At 42.1% G+C, this 22417-nt stretch overlaps 1 protein-coding gene across 1 annotated transcript in view; it reads left to right on the plus strand.

Moving 5' to 3' along the window:
* Nucleotides 1-21879, plus strand: part of LOC120920365 (protein SIX6OS1-like) — an 88379-nt gene extending 66500 nt beyond the window's left edge. The window contains exons 11-15 of the mRNA XM_040332402.1: nucleotides 8411-8475; nucleotides 10270-10466; nucleotides 14164-14290; nucleotides 19168-19222; nucleotides 21355-21879. Coding sequence (XP_040188336.1) covers nucleotides 8411-8475; nucleotides 10270-10466; nucleotides 14164-14290; nucleotides 19168-19222; nucleotides 21355-21551 — 641 coding nt within the window. The 3' untranslated portion in view covers nucleotides 21552-21879. The remainder of the gene's footprint in view (nucleotides 1-8410; nucleotides 8476-10269; nucleotides 10467-14163; nucleotides 14291-19167; nucleotides 19223-21354) is intronic.
* Nucleotides 21880-22417: the final 538 nt, after the last annotated feature.

The following is a 22417-nucleotide window of genomic DNA, read 5'->3' on the forward strand; positions in this document are numbered from 1 at the left end:
CGTAAGCCGTACGTGAATGGGGCTGGGCGTAGGTGACGTTCACTTTGAAAGCATTGAGTATTTCCGACGTGATTCTGAGCATGCGCGCGCATGCGCCGTACAAACGGCCCTCATTTACATGGGGTCACGGCTACTTTACATGTAGCACGCCCACTACCTGCCTAATTTGAATTAGGCGGGGTTACGCCGGGCCATTTGCGCTACGCCGACGTAACTTAGGAGGCAAGTGCTTTGTGAATACACCGCCATACGTGAATCTGGCTAAGAATGTATATATATATATATATATTTAGACACACACACATATATATATATCTATATATATATATATATATATATATATATATATATATACATACATACACACACACACATGAATGTTTGAGCTTTGGGGTGCACACCCTAATGCAATAGGCTGCGCACACCTATGGTTAGAAAGAAAAAGCTGTGTATAGGATTCTATGAAAGTTTCTGTCAGTTTTTATACTTATCAATTGATCTTAGCAGCATGTTGTATTGTGTATGTTTATAGCACAGCTTTGGCTTATAACATCGTTCTGCTGCACAGTCTGGGATTTTATGCCACTTCAAGCTTTTCCCGAGCATCTGAACTTGGCAGCAGAGTAGTTACTATAGCAACTTCTATACAGCTAGTTTTTAAGCACTGCCTACAGAGAAGAAGAGGCAGAGAATGACTAAGCGAGCAGAGACAGAAGGAAAGGGCAAATAGACATAATAAGCAGTAAAAAGGGAACCAGTGTCTGTGATGGCTGATGTAGAAGCAAAAAGGCTACAGAGTAAGGTCAAAAAGGAAAACATAGACACATATAGAAGAGAAAGGCACTGAAAGTAGAGAAAGTGAGAGAGAGAGATACACCAATAGTAGAGGATAAATCTAAAAAGAGACCATAATAATGAAGAAATAGTGTAAGGCCGCGTACACACGGTCGGTCCATCCGATGAAGCTGACTGATGGTCTGATGTGCCTACACACCATCAGTTAAAAAACCGATCGAGTCCAACGCGGTGAAGTAAAACACGACGACGTGCTGAAAAAAACGAAGTTCAATGCTTCCAAGCATGCGTCGACTTGATTCTGAGCATGCACAGGTTTTTAACTGATGCTTTTGCATACTAACCGTCGGTTTTGACCTATCGGTTAGGCGTCCATCGGTTCAATTTTAAAGCAAGTTCTCTTTTTTTTGACCGAAGGATAACTGACCGATGGGGCCCACACACCATCGGTTTGGACCGATGAAACGGTCCTTCAGTCCGTTTTCATCGGTTTTGACCGACCGTGTGTACGCGGCCTAATGGGTGGATGCAGGTCTGAGAGGGTTGCAGAAAAAAACAGTAGACAAAAAGTAGGAAAAAAATAAAATAAAGGTTAGATTTAACAAAGAAAGCCAGTTTGACATACAAAGAAATGTAGTATATGTACTATATATAGACTGGGTGCAGGAAAGAGATAGAAATAAAAATACATACTAACAGACTTTGGCCAGCAGACCAATTTAGGGGGCACTTGTAGTGCTAAATGTCAAAGGGGCAAAAAATCTTTAAAAAAAAAATCAAGCTTCTTGTATAAGCCATTGAAAATGCTCCCTTTTATTTTTTCATTGGATGTTATGAGTCCCTCAGAAATAATGAAAATAACAGTCCGATAGCAAAGAAAACGTATAAAAAAACATAAATGCAGTTCCTCTATAATATTATGGACAATCATGTCAAAATCAATAGTTCCCTATGAGAGCCCATTGATTTGAATAGAAGTCATGCCGTGTACACACGACCGTTTTTCGGGTTGTAAAAAATGACATTTTTTTATGTCGTTAAAAAAGACTGTGTGTGGGCTCCAGAGCATTTTTCACAATGTAAAAAATGGGCATTAAAAATTTCGAACATGCTCTAATTTTTCACGTTGTTTTTAACGTTGTCATTTTTTACGTTGTAAAAAATGGTCGTGTGTGGGCTTTAACGACGTGAAAAAAACGTGCATGCTCAGAAGCAAGTTATGAGACGGGAGCGCTCTAAAACTAGCGTTCATCATGCTGTAACAGACTGAAAAGCGCGAACCTTCTTTTACTAACACGAAATCAGCAAAAGCAGCCCAAAGGGTGACACCATTCGAATAGAACTTCCCCTTTATATTGCCGTCGTACGTGTTGTACGTCACCGCACTTTGCTAGAGCATTTTTTTTTTCACGATCGTGTGTAGGCAAGGCCGTTTTAATGATCGGGTTGAAAAAAACTTTTTTTCTAGACCATTAAAAACTGCATTTTTTACAACCCGAAAAACGTTCGTGTGTACGCGGCATCACACCAGAAGGATCATGATGATGGTGCTGTTGAGCGCATTAGGCAGTTCATTGAGCTTCCTGTCATTCAGTAACTGCCTGCTTGGAGGTACGGGCAGACAGCTACACAGACAGTCTGCCAGACCGTGGCATTACACGCACAATCTGCTGATTGTGGGTGAAATGCTTTACAGGTTCCTAACACAAAAGTAATAAATGCTTATTTTTTTACCTGCAAAAAAATGTGCATTTTATTTTTATTTTTTGTAAAAGTGAACTTTAAACTCTTAATTATGAAAAATCATGTGTGAGTAATAATCAGAAATTGGGGGGGGGGGGGGGTTATTTACTAAAGGCAAATCCACTCTGCAGTACAAGTGCACTTGAAAGTGCGGTCACTGTAGATCTAAGGGAAAGATCTGAAATGAGCTCTGCTGATTTTATCATCCAATTATGTGCAAGCTAAAATTTTGTTTTTTTATTTTCCTGGCATGTCCCCCTCAAATCTACAGTGATTGCACTTCCAAGTGTACTTTCAGTGCTACTGTGTCAATAAAAAAAACATGCAAACATGTATAGCACTTTAAATTAGTGAAATAAAGTCCATAAGTATTGATACACCATGCTTCAAAACTTGTGACTTATAATAAATAAATAATCCTCCAAACTACGGAATATTTCAATAGCATTTTTATTTATTTTTTTCTAGTATAATGGCGGCGATCAGTGATTTTTAGTGGGACTGCAACATTACGGTGAACAAATCGGATACCTAACTGACAGTGTTGACACTTTTACAGTGATCAGTGCTAAAAATATGCACTGTTGCTGTACTAATGACATTGACAGGGAAGGGGTTAACTGTGTGCCTAGCTGGTGCTTGCTAACTGTGTGGGGGTTGCTATGACTGAGTGAAGCTTAGCAGGAACACAAGATCTCTTTTTTCCCATGTCAGAACGGCAATCTGCCTGGTTTACGTAGGCAGACTGCAGTTCTGCCTCGCTCAGGAATGATTGTGGGTGGCTGGCGGACATTGGGTCTGCCAGACCTGCTAATTGGCTCCACCTCTGTCCAATCAGCCCCTTAGTGTCTTTTGTACAAAATGATGTGCAGGTAAGTGATTTTGTGCAATGGAGCCAACCTGCCACAGTACAAGTACGTTAGGCGGTCGGCAAGTGGTTAAATTGAATAGATTAAAATGTTATTAAATGGTTAAAATAACCATAGTGTCTTTTGAGTGATATGCAGCGCAGCGGTGAGATAGATTGTGTCCCCCTAAGGCCTCTTTCATGCGGGGGTGGCGGTAAAGCGCCGCTATCGGCCGAGAAAGGGTTAAAACCACCGCAAAGTGTCTCTGCAGAGGCGCCCCATTGATTTCAATGGGCAAGAGCGGTATACACACAGCTCCTTCACTGCTCCAAAGATGCTGCTAGCAGGACTTTTTTTACCGTCCTGCTAGTGCACCGCTCCAGTGTGAAAGGGCACACTGGAGAGACAGCAGCGGCTGTTTCAGGTCGCTTTGCAGATGCTATTTTTAGCGTTATAGCGCCTGCAAAGCAACCCAGTGTGAAAGGGGTCTAAAGCCTTTGAGAATAGTGATAATATGTTCACTTCTTCTGATCTGCAGTGCTCTCTTGTGTATTGCAGCCTGCATGGACACTGCATGAGGTAGACAGCATGAGTTGTAGAGCATGTAATAAACTCATTTATGTTGTATACCTTTTTTGTTAACTCGGACAAGAAAGTTTTAGTTCTCACTGTATTTTTCCCACTGCATTTACACATGGGGCACTTTTTACAAGGAAACCTAAAAAAAGGGACAGTCATTCTGGCTGATTTATTATATGGGAGCTTTTCTGAAAATGACAACTGGTAGCACAGTGCCTAAAATTCTGTCACTTTTCAAAATATTCTATTGTTTCTTTGTTTTTTTTACACTGAAATACTGTTCTATAAAAGTGGTAAGAAAGGACCACTCAAATTTGTTCATTTCTATGCCATGAATAAATTGGCCACACTGAGAGCACCCTTTCCACCCATTGTTACTCCTGTTCTTTGTAAAATAGTTATGTTGCATACAAAACCTGAGAAGATCAAGAATAAAATACCTTTTCTTTCTAGGTAGACTATTATCAATATTCATAAAACATTTCATAATTAACCAGACTTATTATAGAAGGAGTTACAGAAATCCACATTCCATAATTTTCTACAGCATACGGTATCAATGCATTTGGCTATGAAAAAATGCTTTTTCAGGATATATGCTGTAATAGAAATTATTCACTCAACCCAGTCTGGAGCTATAACTATATACAGTATATATACAGTGAGTATAGAAAATAATCACATTTTGTTGCTTTGCAGCCTGGAATGAAGATAGGCAGTTTTTGTTTTATCCAGCTGTGTTTACTCAGTGCAACTTATAACATTCAAGTCTAATGCCGTGTACACACGACCGTTATTCATGTCATGGAAAAAACAGGATTTTTGTACTCACTGTAAAATCCATTTCTCTGAGTTCATGGACGGACACAGCAGCAATTGACCTTAGGGTTATCTACCCTCCTTTCAGGAGATGACTAGGCAGAAAAAAACAGCACTTCAAGTGTTAAAACACTTCTCAGTATAGCACCTCCCAGGGGGCGGGTCCCCCGGGTACATCCCTCTCTCTGCATCATGCAGCCCTAGTTCGTAACAAGCAGTACAAACAAAGAAGGGGAGAGTGCTGTGTCCGTCCATGAACTCCTATTTTCTCTTCCGGAGACTCTTTTGGCATGCGACTTGTACTCTGCTGATCTTGAGGGGGAACTCCACCCGGAGCATTCTGGCACTGTGACGTCATAAGAGGCCTATATAAATCACTGCGCACCCGGCATTACAGCGGGAGGGAGCATCGAGTCAACACCAGAAGAAAAGAAGAGGGGAGAAGAAGGCGCTGGAAGAAGACTGGGCTGGCCGCCGCTAGTAAGAGAGCTACAAAGAAGATAGCGGCGGCGCAGCCTGGCAGAAGGCACCAGAGAGCGGGAAAAGAACCTGGGAGCACGGAGAGCAGAAGAAGAGAGCGGAGAAGACAGAAGTCCCCCAAAGTCAGAAGAAGACCCCTGGAGAGCGGAGAAGTCAGAAGAAGACCCCTGGAGCTGACTAATAAAATATTTTAAAAACCTGTGTAGTGTGTTAATTTGTTTTGACACTTTTCCTCCAGGTGAATAGGTAGGGGTACGATGTACCCCATACTCATTCACCTAGAGTGGGGGGCCGGTATCTGGGGGCCCCCTTGTTAAATGGGGCTCCCAGATTCCAATAAGCCCCCCGCCCGCATACCCAGACAACCAATGTCCAGGGTTGTCGGGAAAAGGCCCTTTCCTCATCAACATGGGGTCAAGGTGCTTTGGGGTGGGGGGGCCGCAGGGCGCCCCCCTGCCCCAGAGCACCTTCCTCCCCATGTTGAGGGCATGCGGCCTGGCATGGTTAAGGAGGGGGGCGCTCGCTCGTCCCCACCCACTTTCCTGACCTCCTGGCTGCTGCTCGGATACGGGTCAGGTATGGATTTTGGGGGGGACCCCCACGCCGTTTTTTCGACGTATGGGGGTTCCCCTTTAAATTCGTACCAGACCCATGGGCCTGGTATGATCTTGGAGGGGAACCCATGCTGTTTTTTTGTTAAAATTGGGCGTGCAGTGTCCCTCAAGATTCATATCAAACACAGTGCCTGATATTGGCAGGGATCCAAGTTGAATCTCCGCTCATTGAAAGTCGGACTTCAAGTCGCAGGGCAAAGTCGGATCAAAGTAGTATCCTGTTCATGATAGTCGGATGGATGTAGAATCAATGTCGCAGAGCAAAGTAGGATGAAAGTCGTGTAGTATAGTGTGAACCCAGACTGACTGTAGGTCTGCTGCACATTTTCCTTGATATCACCAGGGGGAAGAGTGAACAACAGGCAGGACAATTACTAGAGATGATAGAGTGGTGTAACTCCCAAGATAAATGGTCAAATCAAACAATAGACAGTGGCAGAGTTAGCAGGCTGATGGTCAGATGAAGCACAAACAAACCAATCCTAAAAGAGGGTCCAGGTTCTAGTCAGGTAGAAAGAGCACAACCTGGCAATAACATAGATTCAGGGCAATTTTCAGGATAAGCAAAGACAAGCTGAGCACATAAGCAGTGCAAACACAGGGGGCTAGATTCACATAGATTAGCGGATCTTTAGATCCGCGTAATCTATGTGATTTACGATCCGCCGGTGCAATTTTGCGAGGCTAGTGCAGTATTCACAAAGCACTTACCTCGAAACTTGCACCGGCGGATCGTAACTCCCCCGGCGGAATTCGAATTCCGCGGGCTAGGGGGAGTGTACAATTTAAATCAGGCGCGTTCCCGCGCCGATTTAACTGCGCATGCGCCACCAGCGAAATTTCCCAGTGCGCATGCTCCAAATAACGTCGCTAGGACGTCATTGTTTTCAGCGGCAACGTCAATTGCGGCCATCCGTATTCCAGACCGACTTACGCAAACGACGTAAAAATTTGAAACTCGGCGCGGGAACGACGGCCATACTTAACATTAGCTACCCCTCATATAGCAGGGGTAACTATCCGCCGAAAAAAAGCCGAACGCAAACGACGTAAAAAAAAAACGACGGGCGGGCGTTCGTTTCTGAATCGGCGGTTCTCCTCATTTGCATATCCGACACGTAAAAGACCGAGGCGACACCTAGCGGCCGGCGGGAGATTGCAGCCTAAGATCCGACGGTGTAAGTCACTTACACCAGTCGGATCTAAGGGAGATCTATGCGGAACTGATTCTTATGAATCAGTCGCATAGATCCGACCGTAGGATCTCAGAGATACGACGGCGGATCAGGAGATCCGCCGTCGTATCTCTTGATGAATCTGGCCCAGGGTTTTCTTCCAGGGCATAGACCGTTAAGCTGACAATACACTGGTGGATTTTCAAACAAATATTCTTACAAACTTTTATACAAAGATTCTCGGTACATTGGATGAATGTGGTTCAAAAGTAGTTCAAAATGTTCTCTGCTTTTAACATTCAATTTTGGAGAGAATTAATTTTCCTGAATGAAAACCACATTCACTGTTACAAATTTGTTCTTTCAAGAAGAATTTTCCATTCGGCTCCTTCAAATTTTCTTTTCACTTTGGTCAAATATGAACGTTGATTTGGTCCAATTGGATTAAATGCTCCTAAAACTAAAAATTCAGTCTTAAAATTCAAGTCAGAAGAGCTTTTTCTCAGTTCATAAGCAATGAGAAATACCCAGCAGTCTATTAGGCACCTCCCTGATAAGAGCAGGTGTGCTCTGCAGAGAGCTTAGCTGCAGTGCTTAGTAATGACCAACAGATGGTGAAGGCTTAAAGGAGTTGTAGAGGGAAAAGTTTTTTTATCTTAATGCATTCTATGCAAAAAAAAAAAACTTCTGTGTGTAGCAGGCCCCCCCAACACTTACCCTGAGCCCCTTCTCTATCTAGCGATGTCCACGATTCTCTCGGCCATCCGGGACTCTCCCCCTGATTGGCTGGGCACAGCCGTGGCGCCATTGGCTCCCGCAGCTGTCAATCAAAGTCAGTTAGCCAATCGGGAGAGAGGAGGCGGGTCCGAATGGCAGTTGTGTGTCTGTATGGACACACAGGGCTGCAGTGTGGCTCGGATGACCCATAGCAAGCTGCTAGTCTATGGGGATACTTGTCAGGAGGGAGGGGCCAGTAGCAGAAAAGAGGGACCTGAGAAGAGGAGGATCCAGGTTGCTCTGTGCAAAATCAGCTGCACAGAGGAGGTAAGTATAACATGTTTTTGTTTTTTTACGCAAGACTTTACAATTACTTTAAGGCTGCATTATTTTCTGTATTTTTTATTTTATTTTGTCTTTGTTTGTATTTATTTTATTTTTAACAATGACTTTACTTACATGCATGTCATTAGTAATCTTTTGTCATGTTTGTATATATATGAATTACCTACTTTTTTTTTGGGGGGGGATATAAAATGTATTATTTTAGGTATATTTTGAATGCACTTTATTGTGAAGACTTTATTGTATAGCCATTATTAACAGAACAATATTGATTTCAATGTGTTTTTATTATCAGAAATCAGAAAGGAACAGATTGCTTCTGTCTCAGATACATCTAAGGATTCAGGTTACTGTTCTCAGGTATAGTATGATCGTAGCATATACTCCTTCCTAGCCAGGGATTTAAGGGCCACAAGTGCTTTTAGATGTTTATTGTGTGACTTCTTGGCCAAAATCACTGTCACACTCGCCTGTTTCAGACTGCAGTGCCAGATTTTTCCCTCTGGGTGCAGCTGCCAGCTTCCAGCCAATCCCAGAGGTGACGCTGCTTTAAGAGGCTAGCATGTGGATTGCTCTGTGTTCAAGCAGTGTCTACACAAGTAGTCAGACCCCTGTTTCTATTCATTGTTTTCTGTGATTCATTGTATTGCACCCATACCCTTTTGTTCTTTCTCCCTGTATTCCCCAGTGATCCTTTCTAAATTTCCCTCTGTGTTCCTTGTACTTTCAGGCTTATGTAGCCTGTGCCCCTCGTGTTCCCTTACCTGTTTCCTAACTGAGTTATCCTGTGCATTCCTTCCTGCTTTCTGTCTCTCTTCTCTTTTTGTCTGCCCAATCTGTTTCTCTGTGTGTTTGTCAATTCCTTGTTAGGCTGGGTTCACACTACGGTTTTCCCGTCCGTCAGCCGCATACGATTTCAGTATTGAAAATGTACGGGCCCGGACGGGAAAACGTAGAGATAGACAATGCATTGCAAATCGTATGCACTCAGATGCATCCGGGTGCGTACGATTTGCTGGCAAAACGTTTTTTAAACGTACGCAAAACCGTGTTCAACCACGGTTTTGCGGTCGTTATTAAAACAGTATGGCAAACGCATACGTTTTCCTTTAACATTAATGTCAATGGAAAACGCACATATGTGCGGTGCCATACGTTCCCGTCCGTTTCAGCCGCATACGGTTTTTCATATAAATCGTATGCGGCTGACGGACGGGAAAACCGTAGTGTGAACCCAGCCTTATATTCACCAGAATTTCCTGTCCCTAGTGCAGGGATCCTCAAATTACGGCCCTCCAGCTGTTCCGGAACTACACATCCCATGAGGCATTGTAAAACTCTGACATTCACAGACATGACTAGGCATGATGGGAACTGTAGTTCCTGAACAGCTGGAGGGCCATAGTTTGAAGACCCATGCCCTAGTGGGATCGGGTTCCCGATTCATGACAGCAACTAGTGTTTTCCTGCCTAAGCACTTACTTAGATCTGTTAAGCATTTACTTGGGAACAGTAGGAGTGTTCCTGGACTTACAGCCCTGCAATAAGTGACATGTGGCTTGAGAAAAGCCTGGGAACAGTAGTGTTAGTGCATTTATCCAATCATATATTTCATCCACGATAGCAATCATGTGTTGCCGGGGTCAAAGTAATCTGCCTTGAGGTCTTCAGAATCAACAGTCCAGGAGCCTGTAGCTTAGAGTAAATGGCAAAGAAACTGGAGCTTTTTTTTCCGCGTCCAAAAGCTGCTCCAAAGATGCTGTTTGCAGGACTTTTCTCAACGCCCCGCCAGCGCAATGCCTCAGTGTGAAAGGGTCCATTGAGATGCATGGAGAGCGTTTTATGAGTGCTATTTTTAACGCTAAAACGCTGTAAAAACGCTCCAGTGTGAAAGGGGTCTTAAGTTTAATATTGCTTTATGGTTACAGCCAAAAAATGCTGGATTAATTTAGGTATGACTTTACTGAAGGCCTGGGTGTGAAGTGCATGGCTCACCACTGGTTTACACCACTGACATACAGTATAATGTGCTGAACATGTGCCCTTGCGATTAAAGTAACTGAACCTGCATTAAACAATAGATACAAACTGAAATTATATGCGCAAAATGATTAAGTAGACAGTGGGTTGTTAAAAATGTATTTAAATCCGCAGGCTGAGCATGGAAGTTCTAGGGAAACTGAAGATCTGTCCAATGAAAAAGTATCTGAACATGATGTTTTCGCATTGCCAAAGGTTCCATCTTTTGCTGTACCTGAAATACTTTCTCCTGCAACAACTGCATTTGTCAAAAAAGTTCACTTTGGCAATGGCAAGAAAGGACAAGATTTCTATAAATCTTCAGATAACAAGTATGTATTTATAGTGGATGTAAACCCTTCATATACCCAGTGAAGTGAACAGCCTCAAATGATACACAGAGATTAAACAAATCTCCCTACATAAAGTTTACATGTATATCTGCTGTCCTAATCTTTATATACTGTTTAGAAAGTGCACACACCATGTTAGAATTTCCTCTTCCTTATTCACCTGTGGGTGTGGATAATTTCTATACACTGTAGAGATTGTGAGACAGCGGATTGGAGAAAAGGCACACACCCCCTCTCCACACATGCAGTGCTTGCCCATGAATAGTTCAGCTTTGTGCTAATCTATAGCTCCCTCCCTGACACAAAGTTCAGGCCGCCATCTCTGAGAACTTGTTAGAAGTTATCATGCTGATTACTAGGGATGAGCCGAACAACCCCCGGTTCAGTTCGCAGCAGAACATGCAAACAGGCAAATCATTTGTTCGAACACGCGAACACATTAAAGTCTATGGGACACGAACATGAAAAATCAAAAGTGCTAATTTTAAAGGTTAATATGCAAGTTCTTGTCATAAAAAGTGTTTGGGGTCTCGGGTCCTGCCCCAGGGGACATGTATAAATGCAAAAAAGTTTTAAAAACTGTATTTTTTTCGGGAGCAGTGATTTTAATAATGCTTAAAGTGAAACAATAAAAGTGAAATATTCCTTTAAATTTCGTACCTGGGGGGTGTCTATAGTCTATATATGCCTATAAAGTAGCACATGCTTCCTGTGTTTATAACAGTCTCTGCACAAAATGACATTTCTAAAGGAAAAAAAGTAATTTAAAACTACTTGCGGCTATAATGAATTGTCGGGTCCCTCCCGGCAATACAGATCAAAGTCATTGAAAAAAAAAAGCGTGGGGGTCCCCCTCAAATTCCATTTCAGGTCTGGTATGGATTTTAAGGGAAACTCCACACCAAAATAAAAAAAAAATGGCGTGGGGTTCCCCTAAAAATCAATACCAGACCCTTATCCGAGCACACAACCTGGCAGGCCGCAGGAAAAGAGGGGGAGACGAGAGAGCACCCCCCCATCCTGGACCGTACCAGGCCACATACCCTCAACATAGGGAGGATGTCCCCCTGTTGATGGGGACAAGGGCCTCATCCCCACAACCCATGCCAGGTGGTTGTGGGGGTCTGCAGGCAGGGGGCTTATCAGAATCTGGAAGGGAAACTCCAGATCCCGGCCCCCCATGTGAATTGGTAAGGGGTACATTGTACCCCTACCATTTCACAAAAAAAGTGTGACAACTCTAAAAACGACAGAAGACCGCTTGGGACAAGTCCTTTATTAAAAATAAAAAAACGATTCCAGTGATGTAATCCATTCTCAATCTCCAGTGATGATCCATTCTCCAGCGAGAAACGACGCACATGATACCGCCTATACCAGAGGCACCCGGCCGAATGACACACAAGCTGTTTGACAGCTCTCTTATAACCGAGGGCGGGGCCATTCGGCCGGGTGCTTCCGGTGGAAGTGGTATCGTTTGTAGCGGTGGGTCTGGGACCTGGGATCGTAGAAGGATTACGGCGCTGGAGTTTTTACTTTTATTAAAGGACTTGTCCCAACTTGGTGTGTGTTTTTTTTAACATTTTGACCCTTTTTTTGTGAAATGGTAGGGGTACAATGTATCCCGTTACCAATTCACATAGGGGGGTGGGATCTGGGGGTCCCCTTTGTTAAAGGGGACTTCAAGATTCTGATAATTCCCCCGCCCGCAGACCCCCACAACCACCGGACAAAGGTGGGGATGAGGCCCTTGTCCCCATCAACACGATAGAAGACAGCTTGGGACAAGTCCTTTATTAAAAATAACATCCTCCCCATGTTGAGGGCATGTGGCCTGGTACAGTTCAGGAGGGGGGGGTGTTTTTGTCCCCCCCCCCCTCTTTTCCTGTGGCCTGCCAGGTTGCGTGCTCGGATAAGGGTCTAGGTCAGATTTTTGTGGGGAACCCCATGCCATTTTTTTTTATTTTGGCACAGAGTTCCTCTTAAAATCCATACCAGACCTGAAGGGGGGAACCCCACGCCATTTTTTTTTCTATTTGGTGCAGGGTTCCCCTTAATATCCATACCACGGCCTGGTAATGGAACCTTTTTTTTTTTCAATGACTTTTATCTGTATTGCCGGGACCCATCAATTCATTATAGCCACGAGTAGTTTTAAATAACTTTTTTTTCCTTTAGAAATTTCATTTTGATTTATTGTTTCATTTTAAGCATTATTAAAATCACTGCTCCCGAAAAAACATCATTTTTTAAAACTTGTTTTGCATTGATACATGTCCCCTGGGGAAGGACCCAGGTCCCCAAACACTTTTTATGACAATAAGTTGCATATTAACCTTTAAAATTAGCACTTTAGATTTCTCCCATATACTTTTAAAGGGTGTTCCGCTGCTTTTCAAATTTGCTGCGAACACCCCAAATTTTTCGCTCCTCGGTGAACGGGCTCACAGCCAATGTTCGAGTCGAACTCATGTTGGACTCGAACATAAAACTCATCCCTACTGATAACAGAAGAACTGAGCAGGAGAAAGCTACCTTAGCAGGGCATGAATTGTGATAGATTGATTGAAAGATAAAAAAACTCTTCAGATATATGTGCTCAGCTAAAATTTCATGAATTGGGTTTACATCTACAGTACTTTAACCACTTAACGACCGCCGCATGTACATAGTTTGTAGCCGCCCCCTCACGATCGCTCCCCGGAGCTGAAGAACGGGGAGAGCCGTATGTAAACACGGCTTCCCCGTGCTTCACTGTGGCGGCTGCATCGATCGTGTCATCCCTTTTATAGGGAGACTCGATCGATGACGTCAGACCTACAGCCACACCCCCCTACAATTGTAAACACACACTAGGTAAAACATAACTCCTTCAGCGCCCCCTGTGGTTAACTCCCAAACTGCAACTGTCATTTTCACAATAAACAATGCAATTTAAATGCATTTTTTGCTGTGAAAATGACAATGGTCCCAAAAATGTGTCAAAATTGTCCGAAGTGTCCGCCATAATGTCGCATTCATGAAAAAAATCGCTGATCGCCGCCATTAGTAGTAAAAAAAAATAAATTAATAAAAATGCAATAAAACTATCCCCTATTTTGTAAACGCTATACATTTTGCGCAAACCAACCGATAAACGCTTATTGCAATTTTTTTTTACCAAAAATAGGTAGAAGAATACGTATCGGCCTAAACTGAGGAAAAATGTTTTTTTTTATATATTTTTGGGGGATATTTATTTTAGAAAAAAGTAAAAAATATTGATTTTTTTTCAAAATTGTCGCTCTATTTTTGTTTATAGCACAAACAATAAAAACCGCAGAGGTGATCAAATACCACCAAAAGAAAGCTCTATTTGTGGGAAGAAAAGGACGCCAATTTTGTTTCGGTACAACATTGCATGACCGCGCAATTACCAGTTAAACCAGCGCAGTGCCAAATTGTAAAAACACCTCTGGGCATTTAGCTGCATATTGGTCCGGGGCTTAAGTGGTTAATTTGAGAGCATGCACAATACAGTGTTAATCATAAACATTAAAAATCAAAAGTGCGCTTATTCATTAACATCACAATCAATCAAATATTGAACATGCACTAATAAATTGTAGCAGTGTTCTTTGAAAATTCTCTGACTTTTTTATTTAGTATTGTTTTGTGTTTATAAATTTGGTTGTAGGTATTCAGCACCAATGGAGCAAACAGAAAAATCACCATATTTTAACCTGTTTAAGACCTCTACACCCAAGACACCCAGCTTTGGCACTTTTGAATCTCCATTTAGATCAATTACATTTCCAGATCAGGTAAAACACAATTATTTAGTGAATAATCCAATCTTTATTGTGCAATTGCAAACTTTTATTTGAAGCCCACCATCAGAGAAAACTTATTTTCAGTTTTGAATAGACTCAGAAAGAGTAGTACATCTGGTCAGTTTTTTTTGCTGTCAGTGACCTTGTTAGGGGGATTTTACCTCACTTCCTATCCCTGTGAGAGCAAGACAGGAAAGCAAGGACGTGGTTTTCATCAGGACCCGTCTTTCAGCCTGCACCACTTATAGTAAACCTCCTAGTGGTTGACAGGAAGATATAAATGTTCATAACTCTGTTTAGTGCAGCCTCTCACACTATTGCCATGGACACTACCAGGCAGCAGATAGAAGAAAACGATAATGCATAGATACAATACAAATATTAGTAATTAAATATCTCCGCGCTCAGGACGTGAATCAGCTGCTGCTTCCCCTTAAAGCCCCTGAGACCAGGGTCTAGGTATTTGTGTAATATAAAGGAAAAAAAGGTGGTGATTGGCGCTGCTGCCCACTGGGATAGTGGTGTGGTACTCAAAGTGCAAGGTGCATTTAAGCAATAGGATTAAAAAATATATATACTGCTTGCACTGATAAATCCTCCTCGTAAGTCAGTTGATGCTTAAATCAAATAGATGCTTCACATTGTAAGTGAATATAGACAACAAATAACCACATGGTATATGTAAATGACTAGTTACGCCGATTCACGAACATCCACTTTGCCCGTCGCTCTAAATTTACGTTGTTTCCGTAGAGATACGTCGCGTAAAACTAAGCATGCCCTCTAGGTGGCCTAACCAATGTTAAGTATGGCCGTCGTTCCCGCGTCAAATTTTTAAATTTCACGTCGTTTGCGTAAGTCGTCCGTGAATGTCGCTGGACGCCATTTACGTTAACGTCGAAACCAATGACGTCCTTGCGACGTCATTTAGCACAATGCACGTCGGGAAATTTTAGGGACGGAGCATGCGCAGTACGTTCGGCGCGGGAACGCGCCTAATTTAAATGGTCCCCGCCCCATTTGAATTAGGCGGGCTTGCGCCGGGCGGATTTACGCTACGCCGCCGCAAGTTTACAGGTAAGTGCTTTGTGAATCAAGCACTTACGCTGTAAACTTGCGGCGGTGTAACGTAAATGGGATACGTTACGCCGCCGCAGCGTAACGTATTTCTATGTGAATCTGGCCCAGAATTCCCTGTATAGAGACCGTTTGAAATGCCCTGTGATGAGATCCTCCTAGTGTCCTGTAATAAAATCTCCTATTATGGGCTGTATCCTGCCCAGTGCATACAAGGAAGAAAAGCAAGTATAAATAGATACACAGGGGCAGATTCACGTAGAGCTGCGTAAAATTGTGCGGGCGTAACGTATCTGATTTACGTTACGCCTCCGCAACTTACACGGGCAAGTGCTGTATTCTCAAAGCACTTGCTCCGTAAGTTGCGGCAGCGTAGCGTAAATCGGCCGGCGTAAGCCCGCCTAATTCAAATTTGGATCAGGGGGGCGTGTTTTATGCAAAACTACTGTGACCCGATGTGATTGACGTTTTTTCGGAACGGCGCATTTTTCCAAAGTACGCTGCAAGGACGTCATTGGTTTCGACGTAAACGTAACTGACGTCTAGCCCCATTCACGGACGACTTACACAAACGATGTAACTTTTTCAAATTTCGACGCGGGAACGACGGCCATACGTAGCATTGGCTGCGCCTCATATAGCAGGGGCAACTTTACGCCAGGAAAAGCCTAACGTAAACATGGTAACTTTACTGCGTCGGCCGCGCGTACGTTTGGGAATTCGCGTATCTAGCTAATTTGCATACTCGACGCCGAATTCGACGGAAGCGCCACCTAGCGGTCCAAAAAAAAATGCAGTTAAGATCCGACGGCGTAAGAGACTTACGCCTGTCGGATCTAATGGATATCTATGCGTAACTGATTCTAAGAATCAGGCGCATAGATACGACGGTACAACTCAGACATACGACGGTGTATCTGGAGATACGCCGTCGTATCTCGGTTGTGAATCTGGGCCACAGTGTCTTTGCTTGATAGATGAAATAACAACTCCAATCTATGATGTGATCAGAAGACAACAGTTAAATTAATTTCCATCTCCGTTAATGTGACTTTTGTGAGTGTCCTGGAAACCTGGTGGTACTTCAACAAATCAGGGTGACTTTTGGTGCTCCCCCTTTAGTTCCCCACTCACCACATCCAGGTACCCCTGCAGGGGTGTCAGGCAGTGAGTGGATTCTTTCTCTCCTCCTCCTGCTCCGGTCAGGGTACAGGGATCCCAGTCCACCACTATAGGCTCGCAGGTTATGCCTCCCAGGCTCTGTCCCAGTTCCAGGTAGCCTCACAAAAATGGAAAGCCTACTCTCATAGTGTACTTCCGATTATTTTATTTAAAAAAAGTTTTTTTATCATTAAAAAATATGGTACAGACCGCCTCAAATGTATGCAAAGTAAGGTACTTTAAAAACGAAAAAAAAACAACCAAAAGTTATCCCACTCGCTGTCCTAGGTACGCTGGGGGCAGCGTGCACTTCACTGCCCTCCTCCAGAAAACCAGACAACCGGTAGCGACGATTGACGTGTGGGATGCGTACACCCGGCGCTGTTTCGTCATGTGACTTTTTTAAAGGTGAACCTTTAAAAAACATTTTCCACCTTTAACCTCCCTGGCGGTATGATTATGTCAGATTTTTGATGCTGAAAGCGGTACCATTATTTTGCATGGAAATTTGGTGTTTTATATTATAGGCCTGTAATTCTTAGGAATTAAATCTGTCCAAACAAGAGCCTAGTAGACATCCCAGGTATGATAAAGTTTGAAACACAAAATCATAAATTATAATAAATAACTATAAATAATTATAACAAATAATAATGTAATTATAATAAAAATTATTCAATAATGTAATCAAATCAAAAACACTGACATTTGCTCAGTTGCAGAATTGTCGCTGTCATTACTTTCAGTGTTTGATGACGAATTTCCCCACAAATGGACAATCTCCAGTTTCCAGGCAGAAAGAACAGTTTTTATAATATAAAACTGCATACAGGACACTGGAAAGACCACTAGGGACAAAGGGGATGTGTAATTATTTGATACAGTACTGTAATCTGTAAAAAAAAAAAATAATAATAATATGGTTACATAAGTGTGCAAACCCTTAAACTAATACTTTGTTGAAGCACCTTTTTATTTTATTACAGCACTCAGTCATTTTGGCACAACTTGACTGGGTAATATTTGCCCATTCAACTTTGGAAAAATACTCCAAATCTGTCAGATTGTGAGGGCATCTCCTGTGTACAGCCCTCTTCAGATCACCTCACAGATTTTCAATTGGATTCAGGTCTGATCTATGGCTGGGCCATTCCAAAACCTTAATCTTCTTCTGGTGAAGCAATTCCTTTGCTGATTTGGATGTATGCTTTAGGCAGTTGTCATGCTGAAATATGAAGTTCCTCTTCATGTTCAGCTTTCTAGCAGAAGCCTGAAGGTTTTGTGCCAATATTGACTGGTATTTGGAACTGTTCATAATTTCCTCCACCTTGATTAAGACCCCTGTCCCAGTTGAAGAAAAACAGCCCCAAGGCATGATGCTGCCACCACCATGCTTCACTGTTGGTATGGTGTTCTTTTGGTGATGTGCAGTGTTGTTTTTGCGCCAAAGTTGAACCAAGTTCAACCTTGGTTTCATCAGACCATAAAACATTTTCCCACATGCTTTTGGGCGACTTCAGACATGTTTTTGCAAAATTTAGTTGGGCTTGGATGTTTTTCTTTGTAAGAAAATGCCTTGCCACTCTACCCCATAGCACAGACATGAAGAGTACAAGAGATTGTTGTTACATGTACCACACAGTCAGTACTTGCCAGATATTCCTGCAGCTCCTTATTGCTGTAGGCCTCTTGGCAGCCTCCCTGACCAGTTTTCTTCTCGTCTTTTCATCAATTTTGGAGGGACGTCTAGTTCTTGGTAATGTGACTGTCATATTTTCTCCACTTAAAGATGACTGTCTTTAGTGTGTTCCATGGTATATCTAATGCCTTGGAAATTCTTTTGTACCATTCTCCTGACTGATACCTTTTAACAATGAGATCCCTCTGATGCTTTGGAAGCTCTCTGCGGACCATGGCTTTTGCTGTAGGATGCGACTAAGAATAAGTCAGGAAAGACCTACTAGAACAGCTGATCTTTATTTGGGGTTAATCAAAGGCACTAAATGATGGCAGATTTGTACTGACTTCTACTTAAACACAGCTATTCTGAACACATTTACATCCCCAGTTGTAAGGGTGTGCACACTTATCCAACCACATTATTATTTTTTATTATTTTTACTTCCCCCCTAAAAGATTTCAGTTTGCTTTTCAATTGAGTTGTACAGTTTATAGTTCACATTAAAGGTTGAAAAAGTTCTGAAATTATTTATTTTGTCTAATTTTTGTACATCACAGAAACCTGACATTTTAACAGGGGTGTGTAGTCGGTTTATATCCACTGTATTACATGCATGAAAAATACTGAGATATAAGATAATAAGCACACTGAAGACACTTTGGACTTTATTGATATTTATGTAGAGCATGGAACTTTACATATAATTATTCTTTTTTTTTTTTTTTGTTATTCATGTATGTAAAAATGGACACATGTAGTATATAAACTGCACTTTTTTTATTGTTAAAATCAAACAATAAGTAAAACCCTGAAGCTGAAGTATCAATCTAACGTGGCATAGGAAATGCAAAAATTATTCAGACACTAGTTTTTAAGGCAGGATGGTTACAATAGGTTAATTGTGTTTTATAGTAAGGTATAAATTACCATTATTTGTTTTTATTTTCAGGGTGGAAGCCGTTCACCCCTGAACATAGATACATCATCACCTGGGAAAGACTTTGGTTAGTATGAAAATATTAGGATATGTTTTTTTAAATGATTACAGCCTTAAGAGGAAATGTCCCTTGTGGCAGGCTTAAAAAAAAAATGGTGTTAACATTCTTATACTTTTTTTTCAAAACAACAAAAATAAGGTTTTACTCCCTTCATGACCAGGCCATTTTTTGCTATTCAGCACTGTGCTACTTTAATTTGTAATTGTGCAGTCATGCATTACTGTATGCAAATGAAAAAATATATATCTATATATATATATATATATATATATATATTTTTTTTTTTTTTCATACAAATAGAGCTTTCTTTTTGGTGATATTTGATCACCACTGTGTTTTTATTTTTTGCTATACAGAATAAATGAAAAAAGGCTGAAAATTTGGAAAAAATAAATACATTTTCTCATTTCTGTAATAAAACATTTCCAATAAAATCTACCGTATATGATTTTAACGCTACATTGAACCCTACATTAGACAAACTGTCGCCCTCACCGTTACCTACCACAGCTCCAACCCATATTAGATTCTCCCGACTTTTTAATCTCACCGACACCAGCCGTTTTAAATTCCCACTCAACCGAGCTTACTCCTGTTTCTCAACTACCCATGACACCATATCCCGTATAGATTTTATATTTATTTCCAATACCCTTACTCCAAGATTACTGGGGGCTGAATTTGCCCCCAGACTACTTTCCGACCATAACCCATATTGGATTAGCCTCTCTGTCCCATTAGACAAACCACCCCGCACGTGGCGCCTGAATCCGTTTTGGCTCACCCTGCTGTCGGAGGATGACGAGCTTAGTAACAGTTGGAGAACCTACTTTTTTAGAGAATGATGGATATCATTATATCATATAGTATGGGAAACCTTTAAATTACATGCACGCCTGACTCTGACCTCCTGTATCAACAGGCTTAAGGCTAATTCATCAGCCGCACTGGATGGGGCAGTGCGGGATCTGTCCTCCTCTGAACAGGGATACATGTCAAACCCTTCTCCTGCTGGGGCTTCCCAACTTAGGTTACAAACCAGGGTGGTCAATCAGCTACAGCAAGAGACGGCCCGGAAAAAACTTTTCTTTGTCAGACAAAAATATGTATGAACATGGGGAGAGAGCGGGTAAACTGTTGGCCTATCTAGCACATAGTGAGGATAGACCCCCTACTGTCATTTCACTTACTGGCCCTAACGGGGAAAAGATTATGGAACCCCAAGCTGTCACGCTGTGAAGAGCAGTGTGCGCCCGAAGCGTGTGTTTGCCAGCGTGGCTACGGGGAAGACGAATCAATGAGAGGGGGAGGGATCTTGCATCCACTGTCACATGACCGACGGCGTCGGCTGGATACAACCAAGCCTCACTCCGGAGACTAACACAGCCTTGCGATGTGTAAACCCCAACTTCGCTTCGGTAACTGGATAGACATAATGCAGAAAAAGAGCCATAGGCGGAGATCTACCACATTACCTCGTGACGTCAAAACAAAAGGTTGAGACTGCGAGGGTCGCATACCATTGGCCACTACATGGGAAATGGGGAGTGTTATCATTGCCATACGACCTAGTGTTGGGCGGGGAAGTAATCAAAGGGGATGTCACTACTACATGTATATACACGGACCGTCACCTCCTAACCTGCCCATGTCGTATGCTCTGAATACTCCCTCCCAATGATCTGCAAGCCAAAATGGAGCAACATTGTGGAAACGAATAACCGCAAAAGCTGTTTATATTAAAAGACACAAGTATAAATACACATCAAAATATAAACATATGTATATGAATCACATTCATATGCTGAGACTGGACTCCCATTCAATTCTGTAAATACTACAATAACAAACTGTGCATATAGGTATGTGTATCTAAATATATATATATATATATATATATATAATGTTTTTTTTTTAGTTTACTATAATTGCAATACACATTGAAGCTGGCCAACTGTATTTTTCCACAGTAAACCCTGTCTAGCCATTCTCTATTCTATGGTGCAAAATGCCAAATACTTAAGTTGCCTAAAGCATACTTTAGTGGACATTTTTGCAGTCTGCAGCGTAGAGTAAAAACTAGCCACAGAGGGATTATTTTTATTTACTGATGTGTATATATATATTATGTTTTTCAGAAAGCATATTTGGTGGAATGGAAGGAGATGACAACTTTGCATTTCCATTCACCTCAAAGTCCTCACAGAGTTCAGAAGAAGACAAAGATAATTTTGAGTTTAAGCTACCATTTGGGCAAGATATGAGACCTTTCAAAGACTTTTCACTGAAGGAGCCTGAACAATCACAAAGTAAAATGGCATTCACATTCTTTTAGAGTAAATTAATTTTGTCTTCTACAGGTTGATCTGTTAAAATACATGTTACATACAGTTATTATCATAGAGCAGTTTAAAGTTAAATACTTTAGATCAGTGTGCATTAAACCCAATCTACTGGCTTGAATGCCATTGGGGTGTTCAGATACTTTTTTAATGTGCTGCTGAACACCTGCTCTGCAGGTGTTCATTAGCTATCTAACTGAATCTTTGCTACTTTATACACTTCCAGTGCATTGAATACAAGCATAAAATACTTAAATTAATTAAATAATTTAAAGTGTTAATGTACTGTAGTGCAATGAAATACTATACACTAACACACCTTCCCTAGCCTTTCTGAGATAAACAACACCTTTTTGTAGGATTGTTTTCCAGGTGTCTACAGTCTCGAAAGATTATTCTGTACAAGTCAATGGGTGTTCAGTGCATACAGTGGCATCACATGGTGGTCACCTCCCCACAATAAATAAGGGGGGGGGGCTCTGTGAACTGTGATGTAAGGGGGGCCTCAGATGTGAGGGAGTCTCTGGTTACCTCTGGCCCACAGAGATCCCCTTTACCCCAGAGTCTGCAGACTTCCCCTTGAAACCAGTGTGCCAGATAAGTATTTCTAGAAGGGGGGCAGGTCAGCCATGGCAGCCCCCTCACAGCACAGTGTCTTTTACCTTATACGAGCCACCCCCCTCCCCCAGTATGTGTGAGCATTGCCCTCCCCTCCATGGGACTACAAATCCCAGCATAGCGGGCTGGGATCCCATTTTCAACTGCTCCCCAGTACACAATATGACTGAGCATGGCTACACTGCAGGAGAGGTTACCCTCTCTCCCTGTTTTCTGCAGTGCCACACACACACTGCCACTG

This window comes from Rana temporaria, chromosome 13 (assembly GCF_905171775.1).
Source record: "Rana temporaria chromosome 13, aRanTem1.1, whole genome shotgun sequence".
Lineage (NCBI taxonomy): Eukaryota > Metazoa > Chordata > Amphibia > Anura > Ranidae > Rana > Rana temporaria.